Source organism: Podarcis melisellensis (genome assembly GCF_964234715.1).
Source record: "Podarcis melisellensis genome assembly, chromosome: 11".
NCBI lineage: Eukaryota > Metazoa > Chordata > Lepidosauria > Squamata > Lacertidae > Podarcis > Podarcis melisellensis.
The window spans coordinates 3741804-3768796 of NC_138543.1; the positions used below are offsets into that span (position 1 = coordinate 3741804).

General features: G+C 40.9%; 1 protein-coding gene across 6 annotated transcripts in view; it reads left to right on the forward strand.

Annotated features, from left to right (window-relative positions):
- Positions 1-26993, forward strand: part of PCSK5 (proprotein convertase subtilisin/kexin type 5) — a 151078-nt gene that overhangs the window by 83535 nt on the left and 40550 nt on the right. For all 6 annotated transcript variants that reach the window (XM_081930472.1, XM_081930474.1, XM_081930471.1 and 3 more), the window contains 2 exons: positions 12498-12710; positions 20167-20267. In XM_081930472.1, the coding sequence (XP_081786598.1) occupies positions 12498-12710; positions 20167-20267 (314 nt within the window). The remainder of the gene's footprint in view (positions 1-12497; positions 12711-20166; positions 20268-26993) is intronic.

Genomic DNA, 26993 nt, shown 5'->3' on the forward strand with positions numbered 1-26993 from the left:
TAATGCGTCCATTGTTTTGTTATTCATTCATTGTTACTTCATTACTCATTCTTTATGTATAGCAGATCTGAGAAGGAACCACCACATTTCCTTCCAGATCTTGCACTTGGGCTGGTGCAAGACCTGCCTGGTGCTGCCACCCCCACCATTCATGACTAGAAATTTCTCACCACCACTATTAGGAGGCAGGAGAGCCCTTGATTTGCAGCACATTGCTGTCTAATCCCAGTGTCCTCAATGGGTGTCCAGCAAGACCTTCCCTGGGGCTCTTGAGAGGAGCTGAGCCCACTGAAACAAAAATTGTGTGCCTTGAGGCTTTTTCTGCTGTATAATTCTGGATCTGTGATTTTTACAGGTCAGTCCATGGGGACTGATGTATTCTTTGATTTGATGGTGTTTTGGGAAAGATCCCAACGGAAATTGTGGTGTGGTTTTTTTTTTACTTTTATGTTCTTCCTTTTCCATGTCCCATGGCTGCCATTTTGTGCCTAATAGCCACAATGTTTTTTTTGTGAGAGTACTCTCTAGTGTGGAGTGCCACCACTTCTTCTGTTGTTGCTGCACATGGCAGCCAGTTTGTGCTGGCGCCCACAATGCTTTTATCAAGATATAAGTACTGGTCTAAACATTTACACCTATTTTTAAAAAATCTCCATTGGGCATGGTCAGTTATGTACTAACTGACCTATTGCCAGCCGCAGAGCTAAGTCAATGTTTTCTGCAACAGAAGCCTTGCAACAGAATTCTGCTGTTTGTATCATATGTACGTTTAAACAGGACCCAATAAATTATGATGACAGCTCAAGTCAGTAGATTTTATGTGCCCAAGGGACATGGTTCTTGTCTTTCAAAGGAGCTCTATTTCCTTTTATTTACATTTTCCTTGCCTTGAGGTTTTCATAAAGAAAAGTAGGAAGTAAACTTTAATTAGCTGTTTGCATTCGCAGAAGCGGTAGCATACCTTATAAAGAGAAAATAGCCAGGAAACTGCAATGCCGGGGAGTTTGAACATGGAAGACCCCATGTTTTTACTCTGTGAGCAAAAAGTACTTTGTTGTCAAACGTAAAGTTGCAAAGCATCCAGGAAAAAAACCCAGTTCTGGTTGGTTCTGTGAAGAAACATATATTAAAACTGCAACTGCAACTGTGGCTATAGAATACTACCCAACTTTTTCAGGTCAATAACTGGGCTGCGCGTCTTCCATGCTGCATTCCTGGGCGAGTCGCATGACCCATGCCATGATCTCACCCTGAAAAAGCACTTTTTGTGATATCGCAGCACTCACAATGGCCAACATGAATTTAAAAAAAGAAAAATCATACATGGCTAGCTTGTTACTTTCCTCCTTCCTTCCTATTCCCTTTGTGTGCCCAAGCGGAGACCCCAACCCCAGGCGACACCCAGGTGGAATAATGGCTCATGACAACGGGTTATGGGATAAAAATTGGCCACAACTTTATTAAACTTTCAGATGTAGGAAGACCTTGGTTTAGGCATTGGGCGTTTATCCCTCCCAGTCCCCAGCTGGGGAATCTGGGGCACATCAGGGTTAACCAATCTGTCTGGGGATTGGGCTGGCTCTGGAAGACGTATGTTGAAGCAGAGGGGGGTTCCTCCCCCATTTCACCACAATGCAGGGGAGTGCACTGACAACCTTTCAGCATATGGCCAGTGACTCCCCTCAACACAACCCCTTTAACGGGGAACCCTGGGATCGCCGCTGCAGGGGGGGCGTGTCCCACTGATTCACACACACCCCACACCCCATTTAGGGAAAGTAGACTAAAGGATTCTGCCTAAGGCCTATAACCACCAAAGTTGTGTCGTTTTGCTATGGGGAAGGCGGAACCTGCCAATGCAGGGAAATTCCTTCCAGGTCCTTCAATAGCAACCATCGTAAGACCATAGCAGGGCCTGCATACCTGTAAAGAAGAAGTTCACCTGCAATAAAAGGCCTAAACGAAGGGAGGTAGGAGACTGAGAGCTCCCATGTAGGCTCCACCCCCTTTTATGCTTAAAGAGCAGACCCAACCCTTACTTGGCCCGCTCTCCTGGCTACACCTCCCCAGTCGCAATTGGTTCTTCGAACTGAGGTTTGGCAGGAACCTCAAGGTTTGCGACTTTGGGAAGCAGTCGAGGAGTACTCTGCCAGGAGTCACGTAGCACTCTCTGTTTGATGTGGAGAGCGGTCCTTTCCCTTTATGCCATCTATTGTTTTTCATTTATCTGTAAAACTGCTCTGGAAGCTCAGGCCTGGGGCCAAATGTGGCCAACCCTCTCAGGATTCTCTGTCAGCTCTGTATCTTCTCCAGGGCCCACCCCACAAAGGCCCTGCTCCACACCCTCCACAAGTCCTTTGCCTGGCCAGAATGTTTCCTTGCACTGGGATAACATCTCTTGCTTGAGTGCATAGCCATGCAAAGCATTGGTGGGGAACCTGTGGGCCTCTAAATGTCACAGGACTACATCTCCCATCAGCCTTGACCCTTGGCCTGGCTGGGGCTGACAGGAGCTGAAGCTGCAGTATAGCTCCGTCAGTACAGTAGGAGACTCTTTGGTCTCAGGGTTGTGGGTTCAAGCCCTGCCTTGGGTGAAAGATTCCTGCGTTGCAGGGGGTTGGACTAGATGACCCTCGGGATCCCTTCCAACTCTACAGTTCTATGATTCTATTAATCCTGTATTGAAGATATAAGTAAGATCCAGAATATACAAAAATAGGTATGATAAAAATTATTACGAGTTGGGGGGAACACCAGCTTGTCCCTTTATACCCTACTGCTGTGATATTCTAAAGAAAAATAACTTTCTTTAGTTTGCTGAGACTTAAACTTCATGCTCTGTGATTTTTAGAAAAATTAGGATTTCACTTCTGCATTTTAATGCATCATATTTGTGAAGTACTTCCACACAAAGTGTGCTGATTGTCCATGACTGATGCTCATTGTGAGGACATTCTGATATCATAAAGCCAAATGTAATTACCTATAAAATACCATGAACCAGATGCCTAGTGGGTTGAGCTACAACTATATGACCTAATTTTGGCCACCCAAAGACCAGAACATATCCAGTATAAAAGAGAGCTGATACTTCTCAAAATGTCCAGTGTGCAGCGTCTAAGAAAGGTCAGAGTAAACAAACGGAACTCTTTCAGGACCCAAGGCAGTTCACAGCATAAATTAAACAGATACCATTGAAAACATGCAAAAAATATGAATATAAATATTGAAAACCAGTTTGATAAGTAACCCTATTAAAAACAGCATTAAAGACCTTAAAACCATTTACATGGATAGCTCAGTTGGTTAGAGTATGGTGCTGATAACACAAAGGTTGCATGTTCGACTCCCATATGGGACAGCTGCAGATTCCTGCACTGAAATGCTTTTGATTCACTGGCTGCATTTGAAATCCCGGTATTTGTGGGAGTGTTAATTCTTCCCAGCAAACTTGTGAGTAACTATTATCTTAACTGCTTTTGTTGTGCTGCATTGTTAATAGGGCTCTGAGCTATTTATAATGTTCATAGTGGATAAACTTCTGTATGCTTTATGTATTTGTGGAAAATATTCCCCAATATACATGTTTTTTAAAACCATTGCTATGGAAAAAACCTCACAGAGGACTGAGGATCCTTTTGCAAATGCTGACAGTGATGCGTGATATCACAACGACAGAGCTCTGAATCACATATCCTTGTTTAGGGGTGCCCACCTAGACATGGTGGGAACAGACAGATTTCTTTTCATATGTCTGCACTGTCTGTATACAAAGAAGGGAGCAGAGTTGAAGGTGCATGTAGAAGGGGGGTACTGAATCTCCCCCTCCCTCACCTTATCTCCCCCCCCCCCCCCCGCATCTGCTGCTCTGGTCTCCTTAATCTGATGTTTCTTCATTGCACTTATATACCACCTTTCCTGCAAGGGAAATATTGACACAAAATATTATCTGATGGAGCCTAGGCTTCCCTATTTTTCCTACCCTTGGTGGGTGTGAGGCTGTTCCAACGCTTCTCTCAGGCTGTTGGTGTGCCATAAAAGAGCTGATGGTTCTGTGCTCCTTAGCCTGGGCTCACTGATTTCACCTACGTTTCTCTTCTCCAGTAAGAGGCAGAGCCAGGAAACGGGAAACAGAAACTCCCCTCTCACCGACCTTCCCTTCCGCTCTAGGAATTGGCAGCTGTATTGCAGCTGTTAACACTTGCGGAACCTCCAAGGAACCTCCAAGCAGAGAGCAAGGAGAGGTACTTGGCTTGTGGGGTATGATGCATCAAGTGGGACAAGGAGATGGCACTTACGCTGCGCCCAGCTGTTGCTTTTCCTCTTCAGGTTGCGCACAAGTTAGCAGTTCTGTTTTCAGACCTATGGTCTGATGGGCAGTCAGTCCTAACCCTTTCACAATTATGCAGGTGGGTGTGTTGATTTTAAATGGGACCATGGCCTTCGCTGAAATTATCTCAGAGTTGGAAATCAGTTCAAAGAGTCAAAGTACATCTTACAGTGGACCACTATTAATTCATGGATACTATTTTACCTAGCATTGTTTTAGAAATATTATGTTATTTTGACATTGCATTTACAGAAACTATAGCCAAAGCCAAAACGTCAGGTTTCTAGAAAATTAAAGTTATTTTTGTGGAATAGGTTTTTAAATTATTTAGCTAGCCAAATGATAATGCTGTACAAGCTGCATACTTAGCAGGGCTAGCTAGATCTGCATACTCATGAAGTGCTGCACAGTTCTAGCATAGCATATCACTCTTAATGTAATGGAGAATGGGAGGACAGGCTCTGAAACCTAAATCAGACACCTTGGCTTTTTGCCTGGGTCGGCACAGTGGCCTCCTTCTTGTTCCCAATACACCATTCTCTTACGTGAGCTGGATGAGAGCCAAAATGTTTGATGGACATTAATGATCAGATGTTGTGCTGCTGAGTCTCTTGTGAGAACTCTGCTTGGTGCCTCCCCTCTCATCATCACTGCCCCCTTTCATCTCTCTCGCTTCACCAACTTTGGCATTGGAGTGTGTGTTCAAAGTGTTGATAGGAACAGAAGGCGCTCTTACAATCACAAAACAACTGTCAATCTTCTGAAGGCGGAGGAAGGATTTTTAATTATTCAGAAATAAGTTGTTTTTTAATAGAAACAAGAGTCCAAAGCATCAGTCTAAAGAGTAACAATTGTATTTTATGAATTCTAACTGCTCAGTAGGCTGTGATCCTAAGTACTGGACATTTTCCAACTAAGTGTACTTAGTCCTGCTTCCAAAGTAAATTGTATGTTGTTGTTTTTAGTGTTGGCATTGGTTGCCTTCCATGAAATAAGATTCCTTTATTTCCCCATGAAACCTATAGGCATGGGATTTGCAAGAATAAAATATTGTGCATTTTTCTAAACCCTTTCATTGGGCCGTCTTAAGGATGACCAAAGAATGTTCAGTGAAATATTACAATACTGTGTTTCCCTCTATATTGTTTTCTATACAGAAGTAATAATACCCACCCACCTTATTTTTGTCAGTTCACATATTCTGCACAGCTGAATTGTTGTTGTTTCTTTTGCCCCCCTTCCATTTTCTGTACCTTCTACAGTCTCAAATCACTGCATGATATCACAGGAGGCAGCTTTTTAATTACTTCTATTGCCTGCTCATCTTGTCATTGGCATATTATGGAGAGACACAGACAGTGGAGAAAAAGTAAATGAATCAGCCACTCTGTCCATTTCTATACTGCTCTCATGTCCAATTACTCCATGTTCAAGATACAGGTTCTCTAAAATTTCAGTTCACTGTCTTAGAAGCTTTTGATAAATGACGTTAAATGAGTTAACATAAAACTGAAGTAAGTGTACTCTGGAATCCCCGCTTACATGTGGGGTCTGTTCCTGGCTGCCACAGGTGTCAGCCCCTTCCATTCCACCCCGTTCTGCCCTGCCTCCTTTTGGTGCCGAAAAAGTGCACATGTGCACAGTTGAGCACAATTTGAACACACACAATTGGGAGTTGTGTGTGTACAAGCACATTCTTGAAGAGATAAATATGGTTTTTATATATAGGTATGCACACATTTGTGCATACCTATATATACCTATATATACAGGTGGCGCTGTGGGTTAAAGCCTCAGCGCCTAGGACTTGCTGATCGAAAGGTCGGCGGTTCGAATCCCTGCTGCGGGGTGCGCTCCCGCTGCTCGGTCCCAGCGCCTGCCAACCTAGCAGTTCGAAAGCACCTCCGGGTGCAAGTAGATAAATAGGGACCGCTTACCAGCGGGAAGGTAAACGGCGTTTCCGTGTGCAGCTCTGGCTCGCCAGAGCAGCGATGTCACACTGGCCATGTGACCTGGAAGTGTCTCCGGACAGCGCTGGCCCCTGGCCTCTTAAGTGAGATGGGCGCACAACCCCAGAGTCTGTCAAGACTGGCCCGTATGGGCAGGGGTACCTTTACCTTTACCTTTTTATGCACACATTTGAGCATTTATGCATTTATTATTATTTATTTATTGCTTTTCTCTAAAAAGCTCAGGATGGCATACCATGGTTTCCCCCCCTTACACAACAACCCTGTGAGGTAGGTTTGCCCAAGGGGAAGTCACTGGCTCAGTATCACCCAGTGATCTTCATGGCCAAATGGGGATTTTAACCCTGGTTTCCTAGGTCCTAGTCTGACATTCTAAGTACTGCAGCACAGTGGCTTCTGGCTGCAGTTGATTCCATCACAGAAGAATTCACAGAATGTACTGTAGTGTTCAAAATGTTTAAGGTACAGTGGTACCTCAGTTTAAGAACAGTCCAGTTTAAGAATGATTTGGTTTACAAACTCCGCAAAACCGGAAATAGTGTCCCGTTTTGAGAACTTTACCTTGGTCTAAGAACGGATTCCGAATGGTGGAAGTGCACTGGTGGCGGGAGGCCTTATTAGGGAAAGGGCGCCTCGGTTTAAGAACGGTTTTAGTTTAAGAATGGACTTCCGAAACAGATTGAGTTCGTAAACCGAGGTACCACTGTAATGCTATCGTTTGATTCATGCAGAGGTGCTTGTTGTATACTGAAAGATTTTAGGCCACAGACTTACAGTGTGACCTTGAGTAAGTCACTTTCTATCAACTTCTGTTTCCATAAATTAGGTATTTATTGACCAGACTTTAAGATTGCATGAGCACCATCATGAATGGGAAGCCAAGCCTAAGATCAGGCAGAGGGGGATGACCATTTTGGGCACCAGAGGCTTGGGGGTAAACCCAGACCACTGCCCTCTGGAGAACAATAAAGCTGTACATGCTTCACAGCCCGTCCTGGTCACTGGATTATCATGTTGCTTCAGGTGTGGTGGTGAATGCTACTCCATTGCCAGTGTTGGAGTAAGATTGAACTGGCAGTCCAGTTAACTTCTGTACATGAAATGGAGGGGAGCACCCTTATGTCCTTTGCCTCAGGAAGCAACATATCATGCGCTGGCACCGAAGCCATGAAGTTTTTAAAGTTGCCTTGAAAAGTGATTTGATACTGGTTTGAAATCCTTTATTAACTATGAATCCTAGCTAATAATGAGCACAGGCAATAAGAGTACCGATGTAAGCCCAAACTTTGGTTAAGGCCGGTGGGGGTGTGTGGATTTGCACGCAAAACAGAAGGGATTTGTGGAGGGGCTGCATGGTCCTAGCATGCTGTCTTTATCCCTTAACCCTGGCATCTGCATAATAGACAGATATATTGAGTTTAGTATTAGTGCTGCTACTTGTACATAACTATTCTGGTTTTTGAATGAAGGGTGGTCTATAAATGAAATTAATAATAATAAATGCATAGTATTGTTGTTAAAGCATAAAGCAGCATGTCACATATTCCATGATTAAAAGTCACACATACCTAGTCATAGTCCCAAATTGTTTCCCCCCTTTCCATAATAGATTTTGTATCTGTCTCTTTCCCCCCTGGGTAGAAAGGCAGCTATGTGCAGGAGGTGAAGCAGCCAGTGAGAAAGGAGTTAAGCAGCTTGCCACCATTATTCCACTTAAATATGCTGCCTTCACAGTTGCTTTTGGTTTTTAAAATGTCAGGAGCGGGGGGGGGGGGGAGCTGTGTGCAATTGCAGTCATGTCTAATTTAACCCTAAAAATGCAAAACTTGAACCATTAAATGTCATCTATAAATAAGTACAGTAGTAAGTTAAAAATCTGATTTTGAGATACAGTATATATATTAATTAAAGGGGTCAGGTACCATTTCATAAAATTAATTTTCTACTTGCCCAAACTCACATAGAGCAGAAGGGGATTCTGATTCAGGGTGTATGAGTTTGTTGGACTTTGGAAATCAATAAGTGTATTGCCTCTCTGACATTTGGAGACATTATTGGGTGTTATCCAACTAAGTCACAGAGTAGACCCACTGAAATTATTCAGTGGGTCTGCTCTGTGACTTAAGCAAATTATCACCCTTAAAAAAATCTTTATCACAATCTACGTTGAAGATGTTTACCGTATATTTCGCTCTATAACACGCACCCGACCATAACGCACACGTAGTTTTTAGAGGAGGAAAATCCGTAGGCATTCACTTCATAACACGCACAGACATTTCCTCTTACTTTTTAGGAGGAAAAAAAGTGAGTGTTATGGTGCAAAAAATACAGTAATACAACCAAATGTGAATATAAGGTTGTTTTCAAGATCTCAGAGCATCTATCTAGTGACAGAAATGTTCAGAAATACTTCCCTCTTGGGGAGGAAAGCTAGGCTACTACGAATACCAACAGCTTTAACTGTTAGCCAGAGTGAAAATACACAATATGTGGTTATGTTGCTGACTTTATTGTGTTTGGGAAAGTAAAATGTCTTGCATTCCACAGGTTCCAATTTCAGATTCCAGCCAGCAGCAGCTTTTGTTTTCTTATGTTTGCACTGTTAAATACTAATTATAGCTCTTTGGGGAATAGCTTGAAGCTGTTCTGGCTGTTATTCTAAAGTAAAGCAAAATTCTGAGTTACTACATAGCCTGTTATGATACTTCAGCATATTAATGCCAATTTATGCATTTAAAATCCATCCTCTACAACAGTCTAGAATAAAAATGCTCCTTAAAATCCTGGACAATATTTTTCTTTTTTAACTTGGCACCTTTCTCATTTTCCCCTCTATTAAAAGCAAGAAAATAGCAACCTGATTCAGATACATTCATACCATTTCTTTTAAATAAAATTTATGAAGCTTGCAAAAGCTTGTCTTCTGTGACTATAGATACCAGCCAATAAATAGCTGTGGCAACACAATTTACTATGAACCAGAAACCATTAAGCTGACTTTGTGCAGGAATAGAGACTGGGGAGACAGGGAAAAACCTACAGTGGTGCCCCGCAAGACGAATGCCTCGCAAGACGAAAAACCCGCAAGACGAAAGGGTTTTTCGGTTTTTGCGACGCTTCGCTAGACGATTTTCCCTATGGGCTTGCATCGCAAGACGAAAGCCCATAGGGAAATCTCGGGACTGTCCGGGGCGATTTAAAAGCCCCCGGATGGCTTTTGAAGGCAGGCGGGGGAGAGCAAAGACTTTTGCCCCCCGCCCGCCTTGGGAAGAGGTCCAGGACCTCTTCCCAAGGCGGGCGGGGGGCAAAAGTCTTTGTCCCCCTGCCTGCCTTCCCGGGGGCTTTTAAATCGCCCTGGGACAGCTGATAATTCCTCCGCTGTTCCGGGGCGATTTTAAAATGCTGGCGGGCGGCAGCGAAGGCTTCGCTGCCGCCCGCCAGCATTTTAAGATCGCCCCGGACAGCGGAAAAGTCTCCGCTGTCCCGGGAAGGCAGGCGGGGGGGGGAGCAAAGACTTTCGCCCCCGCCAGCCTTCAGAAGAGGTCGGGGGACAGACTGTCCCCAGACCTGGTCTGAAGGCGGTTCGGTTTCCATAGGAACGCATTAATTGATTTTTAATGCATTCCTATGGGAAACCGTGCTTCGCAAGTCGAAAAACTCGCAAGGCGAAAAGACTTGCGGAACGAATTAATTTCGTCTTGCGAGGCACCACTGTAATGTACATTCTGGGCTCTATACAACATGGGAGTGTCTTAAGATCCTCTTTCCCTTCAGTTTCACCAATAGGTTCTTGTTGGTTGTATCAGGGTTCTTAGCATTTGAAAATTGTGGCGGAAACAGGATATAAACTGCTTAACTAGCAAAACTCATTACCAGTATTTCTGGAAGGAACCAAAAAGTGGTATAAGCCCCAGCCAATTAGGCCAGAAGAAAAATTATCTCTGAACTCTGCAGAGCTGAATAATACCAAATACAACAAGAAACACTCTATATCCAAGAGATTATATTTTGGGATTTGACATGGCAAGATGTGCTTCCAGATTTGCCTGTAGATAACAGTTCATTCCCCCCAAACTTGCATTTAAGGCCAGTGAGAAATTAGCACCAGTCAATCATGGAAAATGTCTCACTGTGTTAATAGCCTGTTGATGGAAGAAATTGTAGCTTAGAGTGTTGACTTTAAGTATTTGGTTTTCATCACATCACCTAAAATAAAATTAATAAACTCTTGCCTAAATCAGCAAAATCACATTTCTCTGACTGACAGGTATGCTGAATGTGAACTGAAGTTAGTTAATGAGTCTTTCTTTACTTCCCCTCCCTTCCCTTCCTTCTTTAGTCAGTTCAACAGTGACCAAATTGGCTGGGAGAAAGAAAACTAAATCTTAAATGGTAGGAAATATACAGGAAGACAGAATCAGTGACCTGGAGAGATTAGAACAGAAGAAGCTGTGGGCAACAGCAGGCAATTTGGTACTAATAATTTTGTAATCCAAAGAGAGGAAATTAACCACACAGATAGCAAAGACAATAGAATCCAAACCTTTGGTTTTTTTAAAGGTTATTTTTCATGTCTTTAATTTTTAAACGATACATTTGTGGAGAGAAATTATAGATGGTAATTAGTATGAGATAAGAATGTAGGAAGTGGTCTTTCTTTAGAAATAGCAAATATTTTTAATCGTTCCTTGAAAGAGATCAGTGAGTTGAAAAACAGATCATAGCAGAGAGCTGTGAATTAAAATAATTTCACATTCACATGGAAGATACAAATGCTCAGATTTGAATGATGAATTGGGAATAGTATGTGTTTTCTATAGTGCTAATTGAATTGCAATGCTTAATTGTGTACTGTACCTCATACACAGAAAACTCAGTCCAGCTAAAGTTAGTTGAAACTAGCTTATTCCATTGGTTTCCATGGGATTTAAATGGAAGAAATTGTATACAGTCAGAGTAAGTAGCCAAAGCATATCAAAATACTTCCTTCCTTCACTAAACCTTTATTAGGCATTGCAAATATAAGCCATCATAAAACATCCATATATAAAGTTTTAAGATATATACAAATAAACAACCATGAAAAATATGTAATAACAAGGATTTTCATAGGAGTTTCTTCCTGCTAAATAGTGCCATTTACTTAAGTTATTTACCTGGATGAAAAATCTAAACTTACCAGGGAAAAGAACAAATAGGTTTTTCCAAAGGCTGTTCTATCTTAGACCATTGTTTCATACTTACACATTTGTAATATAGACTTCAAAACAAGTCCAAGATTTATTCAGTTTTCACAGATTTTCATGGTGCCTTTGAATCAGTTGATTATGTGATATTGTAGAAGAAGCTTGTAGAGTTAGGAAGCAATCAACACTTGCTGATCTTAATACAGAATTTATATCCCTTTAACATCTGCCAGATCAAACACAGTGCAAAGGTCACCTCAATTCTAACATTACTAATACGAAAGATGTAAAACAAGGGTGTATTCTTGCCCCTTTTCTTTTTAATTTATTTTTATCAGATCTTCCAGAGCACGTTCAAAAAATAGAATCACATGCCCCCAATATCAATCAAATCCCTGTCCCACTGTTACTGTATGCAAATGATATGGCCTTATTATCACTGACGACAATAGCTCTGAAATGTCTTCTATTCTCCCTGGTTTCCTATTGTGAAACCAATAAACTCTCAATAAATTATGAGAAGACAAAAATTCTGGTCTTCTCTAATTCTTGGAAATTTGAGAAATGGAAAATAAGAGGACAAGAAATCCAGCAAGTAAAGATGCACAGATATCTTGGAATTTTATGCTCTCAGAGATAATAAAGGTACACTTCAAATCCTATATGAATGATCAATAGCAATTAAGATGTAAATTAGATTTTAAACCAGAAATATTTGTTCCATTCTGTCTGGGCCAGTTCAGGTGCTTAAAAGTAGGCAGCCTCCCACCATTTGCTCAGCTCTCCTCCAGGCCAGTTATTCTGGGGCAAAGAGAGTGGGCTGCAGTGGTAATCAAGCTATATATTGGTTTCAGGGAATATTCTATCCTGACCCCATGTATGTGGGAGGAACCCATTTAACTCAGTAGGACTTGTTTATGGGGACAAAGGTATAGGATTGTGCTGTAAGGGATACTTACATGCTTACTAAATTGCATTAACTCCCCTTTCCCTACTTATTTCAAATAGGGCCGAAACAGCTTGGGTTCCATTTATGTCTGGGCTTCTGGAAATGGTGGAAGGAGTAAGGACCATTGTTCCTGTGATGGCTACACCAATAGCATCTACACGATCTCCATCAGCAGCACAGCTGAAAGTGGGCGGAAACCTTGGTATCTGGAAGAATGTGCATCTACACTTGCCACAACTTACAGCAGCGGAGAATCCTATGACAGGAAAATAGTATGTAATATTTTAAACACTATCAAAGCATGTTTTTAACTCATTTTGTGGGAAAGGAAAGTATATCAACTAAGGCTTTATGCAGATGAATATATTATTTGAGCTAGAAAATTTTGCTCAGAACACCAGGCACACATTCAAAGGAGTAGAAAATCAGTGCTTATATTTCTCAACCACTTTGTGCAAGGAAAAATTGGTTTGCACAAACAAGCAAAACTGGTTTGCACAAAATTCAAATAAACAAAACGAAACAAAAACACCTGATCATCATTCTATTGAAGGAAAAAATCCGGTTGAGTTCTTTTACTATTTTTCCATCATCCTTAAAAATTTGTCCCAACATTTTCTCATTTTCAGTCTCTTGCTACTTACTAATAAGGAGTTAAGATCAGCTGTTTTTCAAAATATTGTCTATCATTTCTTCTAGTAATCTGGGATATTAACCATCTCTCCTGGAAATTTTGCTGTTTTCAAATGATTAATTTAAAGACAAATTCTGAGGTAATTCATCATTCCAGTAATATTTCTATTCATATCTACTTTTTTAATGTATCTGTGTGTGGCTTACTTCCTTCATCTCATTGATATATAATAATAATAGGAAAACAGATTATTCAGTTTCCCAGTAAATCACATTCCTCTGATGAAATTTCTCATCATCTTGTTGTGGGTCCTTTGGTTCATGGTAAGATATTTTATATCCTCCTCCTCTTGTGCAATACTGGTGTTTTCCAGTTCCTGTTTCTTTGGAAACATGATTTAATTTAGAGCACATTGCTTCCTGAGAATAGGTAAGTTAGTAGGTAAGGCTTTCTGATACATACCATCTGAATCTCTAACACACCATACTTAGAGTAATTTGTGTTTTAAAATTATTTAGTAATAGTACAGCTGAAAGTGTTGGTTGCCTTGCTGAGAGTCCCATGTGGGGTGTAATGCATATTCAGGCTTTCTCATAGCAAGTGCTTCCATAATAGCTCTTGTAATATATTGTTGCCCTCCATCCTAATCTCCCAGTGGTGTGAGATTCATGTTTCCTTCAGAATGAGGCACGGGAAAGACTTTGGTGTCTTTGTGATATATGGTTTATTTACACATATGTACATGTTGAGCCTACGATGGAGGGGTTCAATATGGAAATCCAGCCTGCAGGTTTTGTTTCTATCTTCTTAGCTAACATAACTCAGTTCCCAACTTTAGCCTTTTGTCTTTTTAACTAACAGACAGGGGGTGGGGGCTGCCCGTTTATCCTCTGACACAGAACCGCTCCCTTTGTTACCTTAACGACGCATATATAGTGGGCCATTACTAGGCTGCCTGGCTATTCCAGTAATTGAATCCATGCTGGATCCAGTAATGAGAAGCAGGGCTCAGGTATACAGCCTAGCCACCACAAACTCATAACAGTATCTTCTTTGCTACTGTTACAGATAGGTAGCCGTGTTGGTCTGCCATAGTCAAAACAAAAAAAAATTCCTTCCAGTAGCACCTTAAAGACCAACTAAGTTAGTTCTTGGTATGAGCTTTCGTGTGCAGAAGTGTGCATGCACACGAAAGCTCATACCAAGAACTAACTTAGTTGGTCTTTAAGGTGCTACTGGAAGGAATTTTTTTTGTTCTTTGCTACCCTCAGTTTTGTGTTTTTATTTACAAAATTATTATTGCTACTACATCCTGAGTCCATATCCCAGGATGGAACTGAATGCATTTTGACAGGGTGACGCTTGGGTTAAGACAATGTCGTGGGGAAAACTCATCAGAAAGACTGAATGTTAGAATTAATGAATTATGTTTACTATGTCTGACTATACAGATATATACATACAGACATTTTGGAATTGGAATGAAAACAACATTAAAACATGGTGGAAATTGCATAAGCAGTGTACAAAAGGAAATATTTGTGGGGAGCGTTAAGTAAAAACGAAGAAATAAATTGACAACATTCAGCAGTAGTTACACAACTCCTGTCCTAGGAGTTGCCTTAATTTTTTTTTGTCTCTTTGTGTTTCTTGTATATCCTTCTAACAATCCAGCTCAACATTTCATAAGCTAAATGCTTCCCATACATGAGCCTAATAATATATGTTTAAATATACCAATAATACTTACTGTATGTATTAGTGAGGTATATGTATAGATTCCCCACATTCACATTAGAGTTGGTTCACACAAGGATGCTCACTTGATGTGATGATTGCTGCAACAGCAGGTTCTCACATGAGGAGATGAGTCTTTCACAGGCCAAATGCTACAGTTCAGTGCGTCTCACATCACCTCAAAAACAAAACTTTTAAACTTCAGCTAGGAGTCTTCAAGTACTGAGTAATACATGCATAAGAAATCAAGTGATGTGCATTTACGCATAAGCTGGTCCAAATTTCAGAGTTTTACACAGTGGTAAGCCTTGCACCTAGGAAACTTTGGTGGGGTGGAATTTGTGCTGGCCTGTTCTATGAAACTAAAATTTTGAATTGTGTATTCACTAATAACATAGATTGTAAGGCCTATATACCATAATAGGATGTATCCGGATAGGTAGGATGTATTATAAAATGTAATCAGTGGTTTTCCATTTCCTGTGTGGTGGGTGGAATTACAAAAGAGACCGGATGATTTGACAAAAAGTTTCTGAATCCTTGGTTTATTCAGCTTGTACCGATCTAGTGTAAAGCTTGTTGCTGTTGTTGGTAATCAACTAAGTACAGTGGTACCTTGGGTTAAGTACTTGATTCGTTCTGGAGGTCCGCACTTAACCTGAAACTGTTCTTAACCTGAAGCACCACTTTAGCTAATGAGGCCTCCTGCTGCTGCCGTGCCACCGGAGGATGGTTTCTGTTCTCATTCTGAAGCAAAGTTCTTAACCTGAAGCACTATTTCTGGGTTAGCGGAGTCTGTAACCTGAAGCATATGTAACCTGAAGCGTATGTAACCTGAAGCGTATGTAACCCGAGGTACCACTGTATTGGGTATTCAGATTCAGTTAACAAAAAAGAAATTCAGTTTAGCATGTTGTTTGCCTTTCTATCATAAAGTGCCACAATAGGAAAGAAATGATTCCTTCAAGATTCCATTAGGGTTGTATTTTCACTTTGAGGAACAACCAACTCAAAACCTTTAACAGGTTAATAATGTTACAAACATTACAGGCTCAAGAAAGAAACATGAAATCTATTGTAATAGGTTTAAGATAAAAACAGTGATAATGTGATCAGCAAGGGGACTATGTTTGACCTGAATAATTGACCTTTCCCAATAGCATGCCTTCATAATAGCTGCATAGAAATGCAGTTTCTCCCTAATATCCGAGCAAGTCACTTGAAGGAAAGTGTTGCAACATAGTCATCTAGATAGGTGTAGGTAAGCACAAAACTGCTCATCCTGAAAATTCATAATGAGGCCCTTGAAGAGTGCAACTGAACATCAAAAGCTGGGGGGGGGGGCAGCAGAATTAGCTGAGGATCATACTGCCTGATAGACTACAGCAATCTTCCTCTCCAGAACCCCTTAGAGATTCATACAGCCTAAATTGGATGTAGCATCCCTTGCCTGGCAGCAAGGCTAGTATGGGGTGGCTAGTCATATTTGAAGTCATGTATCAATTCTTGATGGCACCCCATCCCTGTCCCGCTCCTTGGGAACAAAGATATGTGAAGGCATAGATTGTGCTTGCCGATAGCCAGTGTTAGCTGTGCCTGCAAAGTCCTTTGAAAGGCAGCCGGCCCCAGCTAACAGATGGCCCTGGGGATGGATGGGCTGTCAGCTGTGGAGTGTAAGCCCCACCAGGCCTCCACAAAATCCCAATTCTGCTCACAAAGCAAACAAATAATACTATTTAGAGGTTCTAAAATCATTAACCACACAACCAGGAATGCTGCAATAAGAATGGCATGTAAGGCTTCTTTGTCCACGTTTATTAGAAAGATTACACTTATTCTGAAATCTATGAAACTATGCTGTTTTGGTCATGTAAATTTATATAGTGCCAGTCGTATGAAATGATTATTTGAGTTCAGTTGAAGTCATTTTACCTGGGACATTAAAATAATTGCCAAGCTCAAACATGAGATAGCAGTTGGGATAGCATGTGGAGCAGGCGGGTTTAATCAGCTGTGGTTAAAAGATGGAGAATTAGTGCAGTCCCTGCCCTGTTGAATGGACTGACATCTTTCACACACTCATCCTCTTTTTATGTCAAATTTATACCCCTGCCAAACTTCACATTTCTACATTGTGATTAATGAGGTTGTTCTTCAGTGGTCCTGGAATCTCAAACATCATTTTTCTTCTTGAAGGTTGCTTCCTTCTTGGTGGTCCCACTCTTTGTTTTTGAAGACGGATACAAGCTGTCCCTGACAAGGCAATCTTAGCAGCAACCATTCAACAGGGGGGGGGGGAATCGTGTTAAGCCTTTAGACTTTCATCTAAATATCTTAACTGCTGTCGACTCAAATGGGACATCTCAATGAGTTTTCTTCAACATTTTCCATAGTGACATACTTGCCAAGGAAAGGGCTCTTTAATTAGCTGAAACTCGAAAATGTGATTGATTGTCTGTGGGGTTGTTGCCCACAGTTTTCGTTCTACTGTAGATCATGTATGAAATCTACTAAAACAAACAACTGGGGGGGGGGGGAATCAGCTTGGATCCAGGACTTGCCCACGTGGAAGCTGCTCACAAAACAGGCTTTCCCATCTCACGGCTGCAATCCAAAAACAGCCAACACCTGTCCTGGGAATTGAGGAACTGAGGAAAACCTTGGAAGAGTCTAACAAAGCAAAAACAGCTCCCATTCACACTGATCCTGCATGAAAACCTGTTTTTTTACAGAAGTTAAAGTAAGAGGTTGGCATCTAGAATGGGTTGAAGAAAACTGCTAAAGGTGAACATCCCAAACCAGTTGCATGTTTCTCTCTTTGGTCATGAGGCTAGGCCTGCTCTCCCTTTCTCTGCTAATTTTTGAAACTGACCCAACAGAGTTTTCATGTGCTATAAGCGCTGAAAGGCAACAGCGTGTTTCTCTTTTTTGAATGGCTTCTGTTTCTTAGGTGTTCCTCGTTTCAGGGCTTAAACAGCACCACAAGTGCATGTGATTCTGTTCTCTATATGTTTACTGCAAGAATTAAGCAGCACTGCTTTCCAGTCTTTCCGAATAGTGAATTCAAAGGCAATGGTTATTGACATGACTGATAATTGTCAAACACTTAACATTTATTTTTAGCCTTTATAATTTGAATAGAAGGAAACTTAATCAGCAGAGAAATATGAGTACTTGTATTAAGGTTTTGTTGTTTTGCATTGACTTAAAATGACTCCCCTCTTAGGGTTGAGCCTGCCATGGAGTCAGGAAAAGCAATCTGTTTCAGGCAGCACCATGAGGATGGTGGCATCTGGATGATGCAGCAAGACTTCTTAAAGTGTTGTTGCTAGTAGGAGAGTCACCATATGAACTCTTCTTAACGCAGAACCACATATTGGGCTAGTAAGGTAAAGGTAAAGGGACCCCTGACCATTGGGTCCAGTCGTGACCGACTTTATTGGCCGAGGGAGCTGGCGTACAGCTTCCGAGTCATATGGACAGCAGGACCAAGCCACTTCTGGCGAACCAGAGCAGCACACGGAAACACCGTTTACCTTCCCGCCGGAGCGGTACCTATTTATCTACTTTTACTTTGACGCGCTTTCGAACTGCTAGGTTGGCAGGAGCTCAGACCGAACAACGGGAGCTCACCCCATCACGGGGATTCGAACCGCCGACCTTCTGATCAGCAAGTCCTCGGCTCCGTGATTTAACCCACAGCGCCACCCGACCCCTTATCTTTACCCTTATCTCCCACCACTACAACAACTACCAGAGGGTGGTGTCATGGAAGGGGATTTTTTCAGTTGTGGCCTCCCAGCTATGGAATGCTCTCTCAGCTAAGCCTGCCTGGCACAAACTTTTAACAACTTTCCAACACCAGGTTAAGTAGATTGTTGCAGGTTGTATGGTCCATTTACTTCTGATTGTTTCATTGTTGCTGCTGTTGATATGATTCTTGGGATTGTTTTTGTTTGTAGTTAGTATATTGATGAATGCAAGGTTTTTTTTAAAAAAAAAGTTTGTAAACCACCAATAATCTTTTCTTTTGTTGGGTGTCTATTTAATCAAATAACAACAACAACAACAACAACAACAACAACAACAATATTTCTGGCTATAGTCCTGAAAGAGTCAAACTAGTATACCATTACTTATGAAGGATAGCTGTGACAAAGTTTTAGAACTCAGGGATATGTCAAGCCCATGATATATAGATAGTGTTCTTATACAGTGGTACCTCGGGTTAATTCGTTCCGGAGGTCCGTTCTTAATCTGAAACTGTTCTTAACCTGAAGCACCACTTTAGCTAATGGGGCCTCCTGCTGCTGCCATGCCGCCGGAGCACAATTTCTGTTCCCATCCTGAAGCAAAGTTCTTAACCCGAGCTACTATTTCTGGGTTAGCGGAGTCTGTAACCTGAAGCGTCTGTAACCTGAAGCATATGTAACCCGAGGTACCACTGTATTGTCATTATTTCTTGAGTGCACCTGAATGCAGTAGCATTAGACTTGGCGTGGGGTACTTGTTTTATTCCTGACAACTGTTGGGAAAGTAAGAATTTTATTTTCACATAATTTTCTTCCCTGCATATTGTTATTCTGACTTTCAAACTTTTTTTAGCACATACATAACTCAGTTCCTATTGTATGTCACCTTCTTGGCTCCCTGTTAACTTTTCTACTGGCAATTGCATTTATCTTTTCAATCGGCATTCCACATTATTGTTTTAGCAGCTTTGTGCATTGTTTCCTCAGGCTCTTATATTCCTGAGGATCATTATGTCTCCTTGAGTAGCCAAGGCACAGCTCCCAACCTTTCTCCAAGCAGCTTATATCCACGCCTAGTGAGGGCTGCTTTACTCCCCACACCCAATGTTTTGGTAACTTTCTTTTCTGCAGCAACTGATGGTGCCAATAATAATGATCTTCAGTTCATTTTTTGACAGATAGAAAACTTAAGCAGGGTGGAGTTTAATTTTTCATGCAATGTTCGCATAGAATATTGAAAATTAATGAACTGATAGAACTCAGTAATAAAACCCATTATTTTAATGACTTAAAATAATTTCACCTGTTGCTTGAAATTTCAAGGCAGCTAGTTTATCCTCTTGCTTTAAAGAATTCAAACCAAAGACTGTTTTTTTAAAAAAATTAAACAAAATTCTTCCCAATCAGTAATTAAATATATTTCACATGCTCATAAGTCATTTGAAACATGTTTTTGAAACTTTTGAAACTGAAACATGTTTTTGATTCCTACAATCTTGTGAACCGCACTGAGATCTTTTGACGAAGGGCAGTATATAAAACTAAGGAATGAAATAAATAAATGAATAAACCATGCTATCAATTACATACTCTCCTTTTCCCCAGATTACCACAGACTTGAGGCAGCGTTGCACAGACAGCCACACGGGAACATCAGCATCGGCACCTATGGCTGCAGGAATCATTGCACTGGCTCTGGAAGCAAAGTAAGATTTGAGTGATATGAACAGTCATTAAGACATTAGCCTTTGCACATTTTTGGCTTTTTTGCTGCATTTACATCGAGATATTTGGAGAAAAATTAGACATGTAGGCATATGCCTCCACATCAAGTTGGATTTGGACTGTAGTTATATTCTAGTAGATTCTCACTTGCTTAAAGTTAGTTTATATTTAGCCACTGCTTAGTGGTTTATCATAGATCAGTGTTTCAGGCTTGTGAACTAAAAATATGCAAGTGGCACATGCAATCAGCTTTTATAGTTACTATCCTCGGTTTCTTACAAAATAAAGCCAGATGTGGGACCATATTTGTGTGCATGAATGAGAATTATACCTAGTTTCTGAGAATATTGGTTTGTATCCAGACTTAAGTAGAGTAGTTTCACTGAAATCAATTGGACAGATTAGGTGTGGCGTCCATTGAGTCTATTCTGGGAATGACTTAGATACCATTCAATGTCTCTACTACAAATGTTACTGTTTGGCTGCAACATATCATTTATAACCAATTGTACTTGCTTGCATTTATCTTAAATATTATTTTAAACCACAGTTTCTAAGCAGTGTACAATAGGAGTACAGGAGCAATTCTAAAGGGGTATAGCATAAAAGTAGTTAAAAATAACCATAAAATTGAAAAACCTGCTTTAGCTTGTTTTGTTGTTGTTGTTTATTTAATTTATACACTGCCCTATACCCGGAGGTCTCAGGGCGGTTCACAGAAAAAATCAAAATATAAAACCACAAAATACATAATAAAAATAAAAACAACCCAATAACCCCCCCAAAACCCCCCCACATTTTAAAAGGGCATAGGATGTCAATCAAATCAACCAAAGGTCTGGTTAAAAATGAATGTTTTTGCCTGGCGCCTAAACATGTATAATGAAGGCACCAGACAAACTTCCCTTTTGTTGGTTTTACAAGACTGGAAACATAATTTTGAGCCAGCATCTAGCACTTGTCAAATTGCTATTGCTGAATTTACTGGGCATGTGTACAGGATTATAAAAAAGACATAAGAATTTGAATAAGAGACAATAAGAGATGGTAATTGAAAAGCTGATAAGTAAATCAGCGCTTTTGTTATAATTAGATTGTTACCAATACAGTACTTGGGGAAAAGTTAATAGAGTAATATTATCTGCAAATGACTTTTCTTGTCACATCTTAATCTTTGTTGTAAAACATAGCTTTTTCATAACTGGTGCATACACACACAAAAAAATATATGATTACTTATTTAATGAATTGAAATTGCCTCTGATTGTTTGAAAAGTGAAGCAAATTACTGTAATAACTGAAACTATCAAAATATGAGACCACCCAACCCATAAATCTGTGTTACCAAGGGTCTGAAATCCATCACATTATTATGTGTGAGGAGGCAGAAACATTTGGCTCTTGTTGGTGTTAGTATTTGCAGAACACTTCTCTAGTAATAGCCCAGACCAGGTTGAAGGGCAGGCCTCTTCTCCCAGCAAACTGTGGAAAACATACGTTGAGATGGGGCTGTAGGCTTGAGGCTGAGAAAGGGAGAAGAGGAGGAGGAAACAGCTGTAGGCAAAGCCCCATAACATTTGGTACTTACCTCAGGAGCACAGTAAGGCATGAATAGGCAACGAAGAGATTAGCTCACTCCCTCTGCCAAAACAGAGGTCCAAAATGCTGACAGGCTAACCAGGTGGGGGGCAACCTCAATTCCTAAGTGCTAAAGGAAAGGCTGTGGGGTTGATATAGGAGGATATTACAGTGGTACCTCTGGTTACAGACGCTTCAGGTTACAAACTCTGCTAACCCAGAAATATTATCTCGGTTAAGAACTTTGCTTCAGGTTGAGAACAGAAATTGTGCAGCGGCGGCGGCAGGAGTCCTCATTAGCTAAAGTGGTACCTCAGGTTAAGAACAGTTTCAGGTTAAGAACGGACCTCCAGAACGAATTAAGTCCTTAACTCAAGGTACCACTGTACGGAATGCTAGCAATATCTGTGTTACTTGTGCACAGGGCTGAGCCTAGGAGAAGCATAATAAATGTAAACACAGGAAGACAGAATAAGTCCATAGGCTCAGCCCTGTGCACAATTAACACAGGAATTACTGTTGATTAAAAGATTACAAAATGGGTCCCCAAATGCATATTTGGGTTGGGCTTAAATGTGGAAGATACCTGCCTTAGATGAAGAAAACTGCATCTCTTCTGTCAACAAGGCAGAACCTGTAAATAATAAATCATACTTATCTAACTTAGAAATATAGCCTGAACTTGATCAAAATTAAACCTTGTTCTGGGATTATTTAGATGCTTACACCTGAACCGTAGCTATGGGAGGTTTTTTGTCCCGGATGAAGCCTCCAGGGGGCGCCACTGAGGCCTCTTTGTGTGTGTCTGTGTGGTGGGCAGTGCCAAACTGAATCTTTAACCCAGATGAAATACGACCTATTTTCACCCGTTTACAATAATTACCCACTTGTTATAAATCCAGAAAAACGCCAGTTGTATTTCACACAATACTTTGTCTGGCATCATGCTGTTTTTTTTCCCTAAGTCCTAAACAAAAATATTTGGTTGACTGGGTGGTATTCAGTAAAGTTTTACTCATAGTAGACCCACTGAGATAATGAACTTGACAGGTTCATTAATTTCATTGCCACTACTGTGAATAAAACTTTGTTGACTACCACAGCCTGAAAGTCTCTTGTTAGGAAGCTGATATATAGACCTCATCCACATGTCTTTGTTCCTGATAGTCACCCCAGATTCTAGGTCCAAGTACATGTCCTAAAGACCTGCAAAGTCCGGCTGAGTCCTGGCAGTGGTGTAATATGATTTTGTTTTTTAAATTTAAGAGTGTTTTTTTTTCATATTAACTGATGACAAAAGCTGTAGCGCTGAGGGATGAATCAGGGTCTTTCCACACAATCCAGTCTGGATTCAATTCTTTGAATGTTTTCTTCCTAATGTGGGAGAGAGTTCACTGTCTAGACTACTATTCAGCAAACAACCAAAGGAAAAATTCATCAGTAGGAAGCTCCCCCCGCCCCCGAAAAGCCTTACAACTTTTTTTACAACCGTTGTTTGATCACACTTTGATATGGAATTTTTTATATACACTAAGAGCTTTCCCACTGTCAGTAACTATAACTTGCATTATATTTCTAGAACTCAATGTAGTAATAACTGAGCTTCGTCATGTAAACATTCCGGATGGGAATTCATAATACTGATGGATATAATCCAGTATAATTCATAATACTGATGGATGAATCCCAGCAGTGTTGCAACTAATGTTAAGCATGATCTCATATATTTTAGACCATTATTTGAGAAAATAAATAGGGGTAGAGGCAGCCAAATGCTCCATAAATGTTTTGAAAATTCACACCAGGGCTATTTAAGTACGATCTGCAGGGAATCTCTCAAGAAATCAAAGTATGTTTCCTTGTTTGACTTTTTCCAAGTAGGTATAGGTCAAGCATGGCCTGCTTATAGCGTTTTGCAAGCAGACTGTGAATATGTCCCAATAGATCCACACCTTGAGTACCCACTGAGTTCTTCCCTTGCCCTCGCAACTGACATGGAAACTGGTGGGGCTTGTAGTTCCAGTCCCTTCCTCGGTGGGACGTAACGCTTTGCTGTGGAACTGGAGTGCTTGCTGCTACATCTGCTCCTTCCCCTTCTCCAGCCCCAGATAAGTGGGCCTTGGGGAGGCAAGAGGAGGGAGAGGTTGGTGCTGAAGGCAGTGGCTGATGCTTTGAGTACCTTCATTCATTTTGGACATGCTCATTTGGAGCAAACACCAAAGATCAAATTGAGTGGCACTTTTCACTCTTTTTCCTTTAAATTGTATTCAAGAATATGTACAAAACAGAGCTAAGGTAGCCAGTGGGGAAACTACCTGGTTTTGGCAACTGCAGGGCAAAAGCAAGGCATACACCAATATTTATCCCTTCATCAGCCTTCGTATCTGATAAGATGCAGTGCTGATACCTGAATATACAACCAGGACTGACATAATTAGCAGCAGGTGTGTGCATCACCAAACAACTCACATGCAAACCAAAGAAGAACAGTGTGTTACATAGCCCAGTAAATTAGAACATTACATTGGAACAATTTTTGCATCAAATTCTGTTACTCTATTGTAAAGCCCTGATTTAGTTCAAATGTTGTCACCACACCTAATCCAATGTGACTGATTTTCTCAGACAGAATGTTATGATATATATAAAGGCTGGTGAACCTTTTCCACTCTGAGGGCCACATCCCCTTCTATGCAGCCTTCCAGGGGCCAGATGGCAGTGGTGGGTGGAGGCAGAAGCAGAACTGGGCACAGCAACAAGTGCAAATGCTGCCTTTCTCCTCCACGCAGACAACCAAAAGACACCAGAGCTCAAGGGCACATTCCAGCCAGGCAAAAACAAGAGGGTGGGAAGTCAGCAGGGTCATGGAGTGGGGAGCAGCCTGGAGGGGGGCATATTTGGTTTCCCACTCCTAGTATACATGCTGAAGTATAATGTCTGGGGATAGTGGAAAAATGTGGGAAATTGTTGCTTATCTGTACTATCTATGGCTTAAGGACAACGTACTTTGAAGTCTTAAGAAATTGGTAGACACACAGATGAATTAATTCTCCATAGAGTATGAAGAATTTGTTGCTCTCTCAGCTGTAAATTATATTCCTAATGTTCTTTAAATTAGAATGTGAATTTTGGATGAATCACTAGATTTGGATTTATCTTAAGCTGCACAAAATACTGGAAGTTGTTTGGGTTAGTCTCTGAGTGATGGGTAATTTGTGGAACAGCCAGGCAGCTGTGTTATGTTTTGTTTATGACCTTTCGGGGTGGAGTTTTGTGGAAACTGTAGAGGAGGGAAATGTGTTGGAATACAAGTGTTTTTTAATTTCTTTTTTTCTTAGTGGTCTACTGGCAAATTAATTAATTGTACAGCAGAGGGGTTGCAACATAGAAGGGTTCAAAGATGTGAATAAAATTAGCTTTGGCAAAAATGTAAAATTCTATTGTTATATAATACTTGGAAAGTCTCTTACCTCACTATCTGATGCATGTTTACTCAGAAGAACTCCCACTGTGTTCAGTGAGCTTACTGCCAGGTTAATGTGCATTGGATTGATGTCTAAGGCTGTAATCCTATACAAACTTACCTCGGAACAAGTCTCATTAAACTCACTTCTAAATAGGCATGTATGGGATTGTTCTGCTACTTCAATATAGCATACTTTAGAAAAAAAACCCTCTTGTTGATTTTATTCCACCTGCTTCACTGAAAGCCATGAGGTAACAGCCCAGCATACTTTCTTTTATTTTGAGCAGAATAACAGAGTAGAAAGCATGGTGGGGGGCACCTCCACTCACCTGACCCCTTGCTGGTCAAATAGCTGCTGCTTAACCGGAGGTAGAGGTGAAGGAATGCCAGATTGACTCCACAGGTATAGTGCACCAGCCTTGCCGCTACCTCATGCCTCTACTTTTTGGTAAGCAGCAGCAACCAACTAGAGGTCAGCTGTGCAACGGTGCCCCGCCACGCCATCCGCTGCTGGAAGCAGACAAGGAGCATTCCATTCAAAAATGTTGTTCTTGATTCCCCTATATTTTCAATGGAGTAAGCTCCATTGAATACAATAGGACTTGCTTCTGGGTCTACTTTTTGGAACTGGGTGTTTCTTATGGGCATTGATGCAAAAGCAGTTGTACTCAGTCTGCTCAGCTCCCCTTGCATTCTGTATCTTCTGTCAGATGCAATGCTTCACACTTCATTTTAGGTAGGTGAGGGAATATAATTAACTATATTTTATTCCCCTACAGACTCACAGACAAAAGGATCCACTTACCACTTGTGGTTGAAAGTGTGGAGCCGAGCAGAGTTTAAATCCCATCTTAGGCAGTTTAGTTAGAAGCATAAGAATTAGCTGTTAGGCTGATCTCCCCTTTATTACCCCATTTATCAAAGAAACATGCTGCAGACTGAAATGTAAGTTTAAAACATATTGTTTACTCACAGTTGAGTATTTGTATTTAGCAGTAACTGCATTCAAAGTAACTGAAGGTAAAATATTTGTGTTTGCCGCAAAAACAGCTTCAGGCATGTGCCTGATGCTAGAGCAATTGGAGGCACGCCCTCCTTCTTGGCTGGCTGGAGAGAGAGTATGGGGGAAGGAAGGAACAGGAAATACTTCTTTGCTGCTTCTTTCCTCCTGGAAGAGGAGGGGAAATATTATCACATAGAGCCTTTTCTACCATTTATGTTTCTATGGTCTGAGTCAACCTATGAGCAATAGAACTCTATGGTCTTAACCGCTTCACATGCTAACTAGCAAAAAACATTCATTGTTAGATTTGACTGAATAGATCCCACACTTTTAATATTCTGCTTTATTGCTTTTTCATGGTGGCATTTGGAAATAGTCTGTTTATCCCAGCCCTCTTAAAATCACTTGTACCTTCATATTCTGCTGCTAACATGCTTGTACAAAAGCATCTCTCCTTAGGATAGATGACACCAGCAGCCTAAGGATTCATTTTTGAACCTGCCCATTTAATACACTGCCTCTAGTCTGAATGTGTGACCCTCTAAACAAGATGAACTGGTTGTTGCTGCTATTTCCAAGTAATTGAGCCCTTTGGTCAAGTAACTGAGCCTATTAAGTTTGCACAAATAGGGACCTATGAATAATTCAGATAATAGGGTG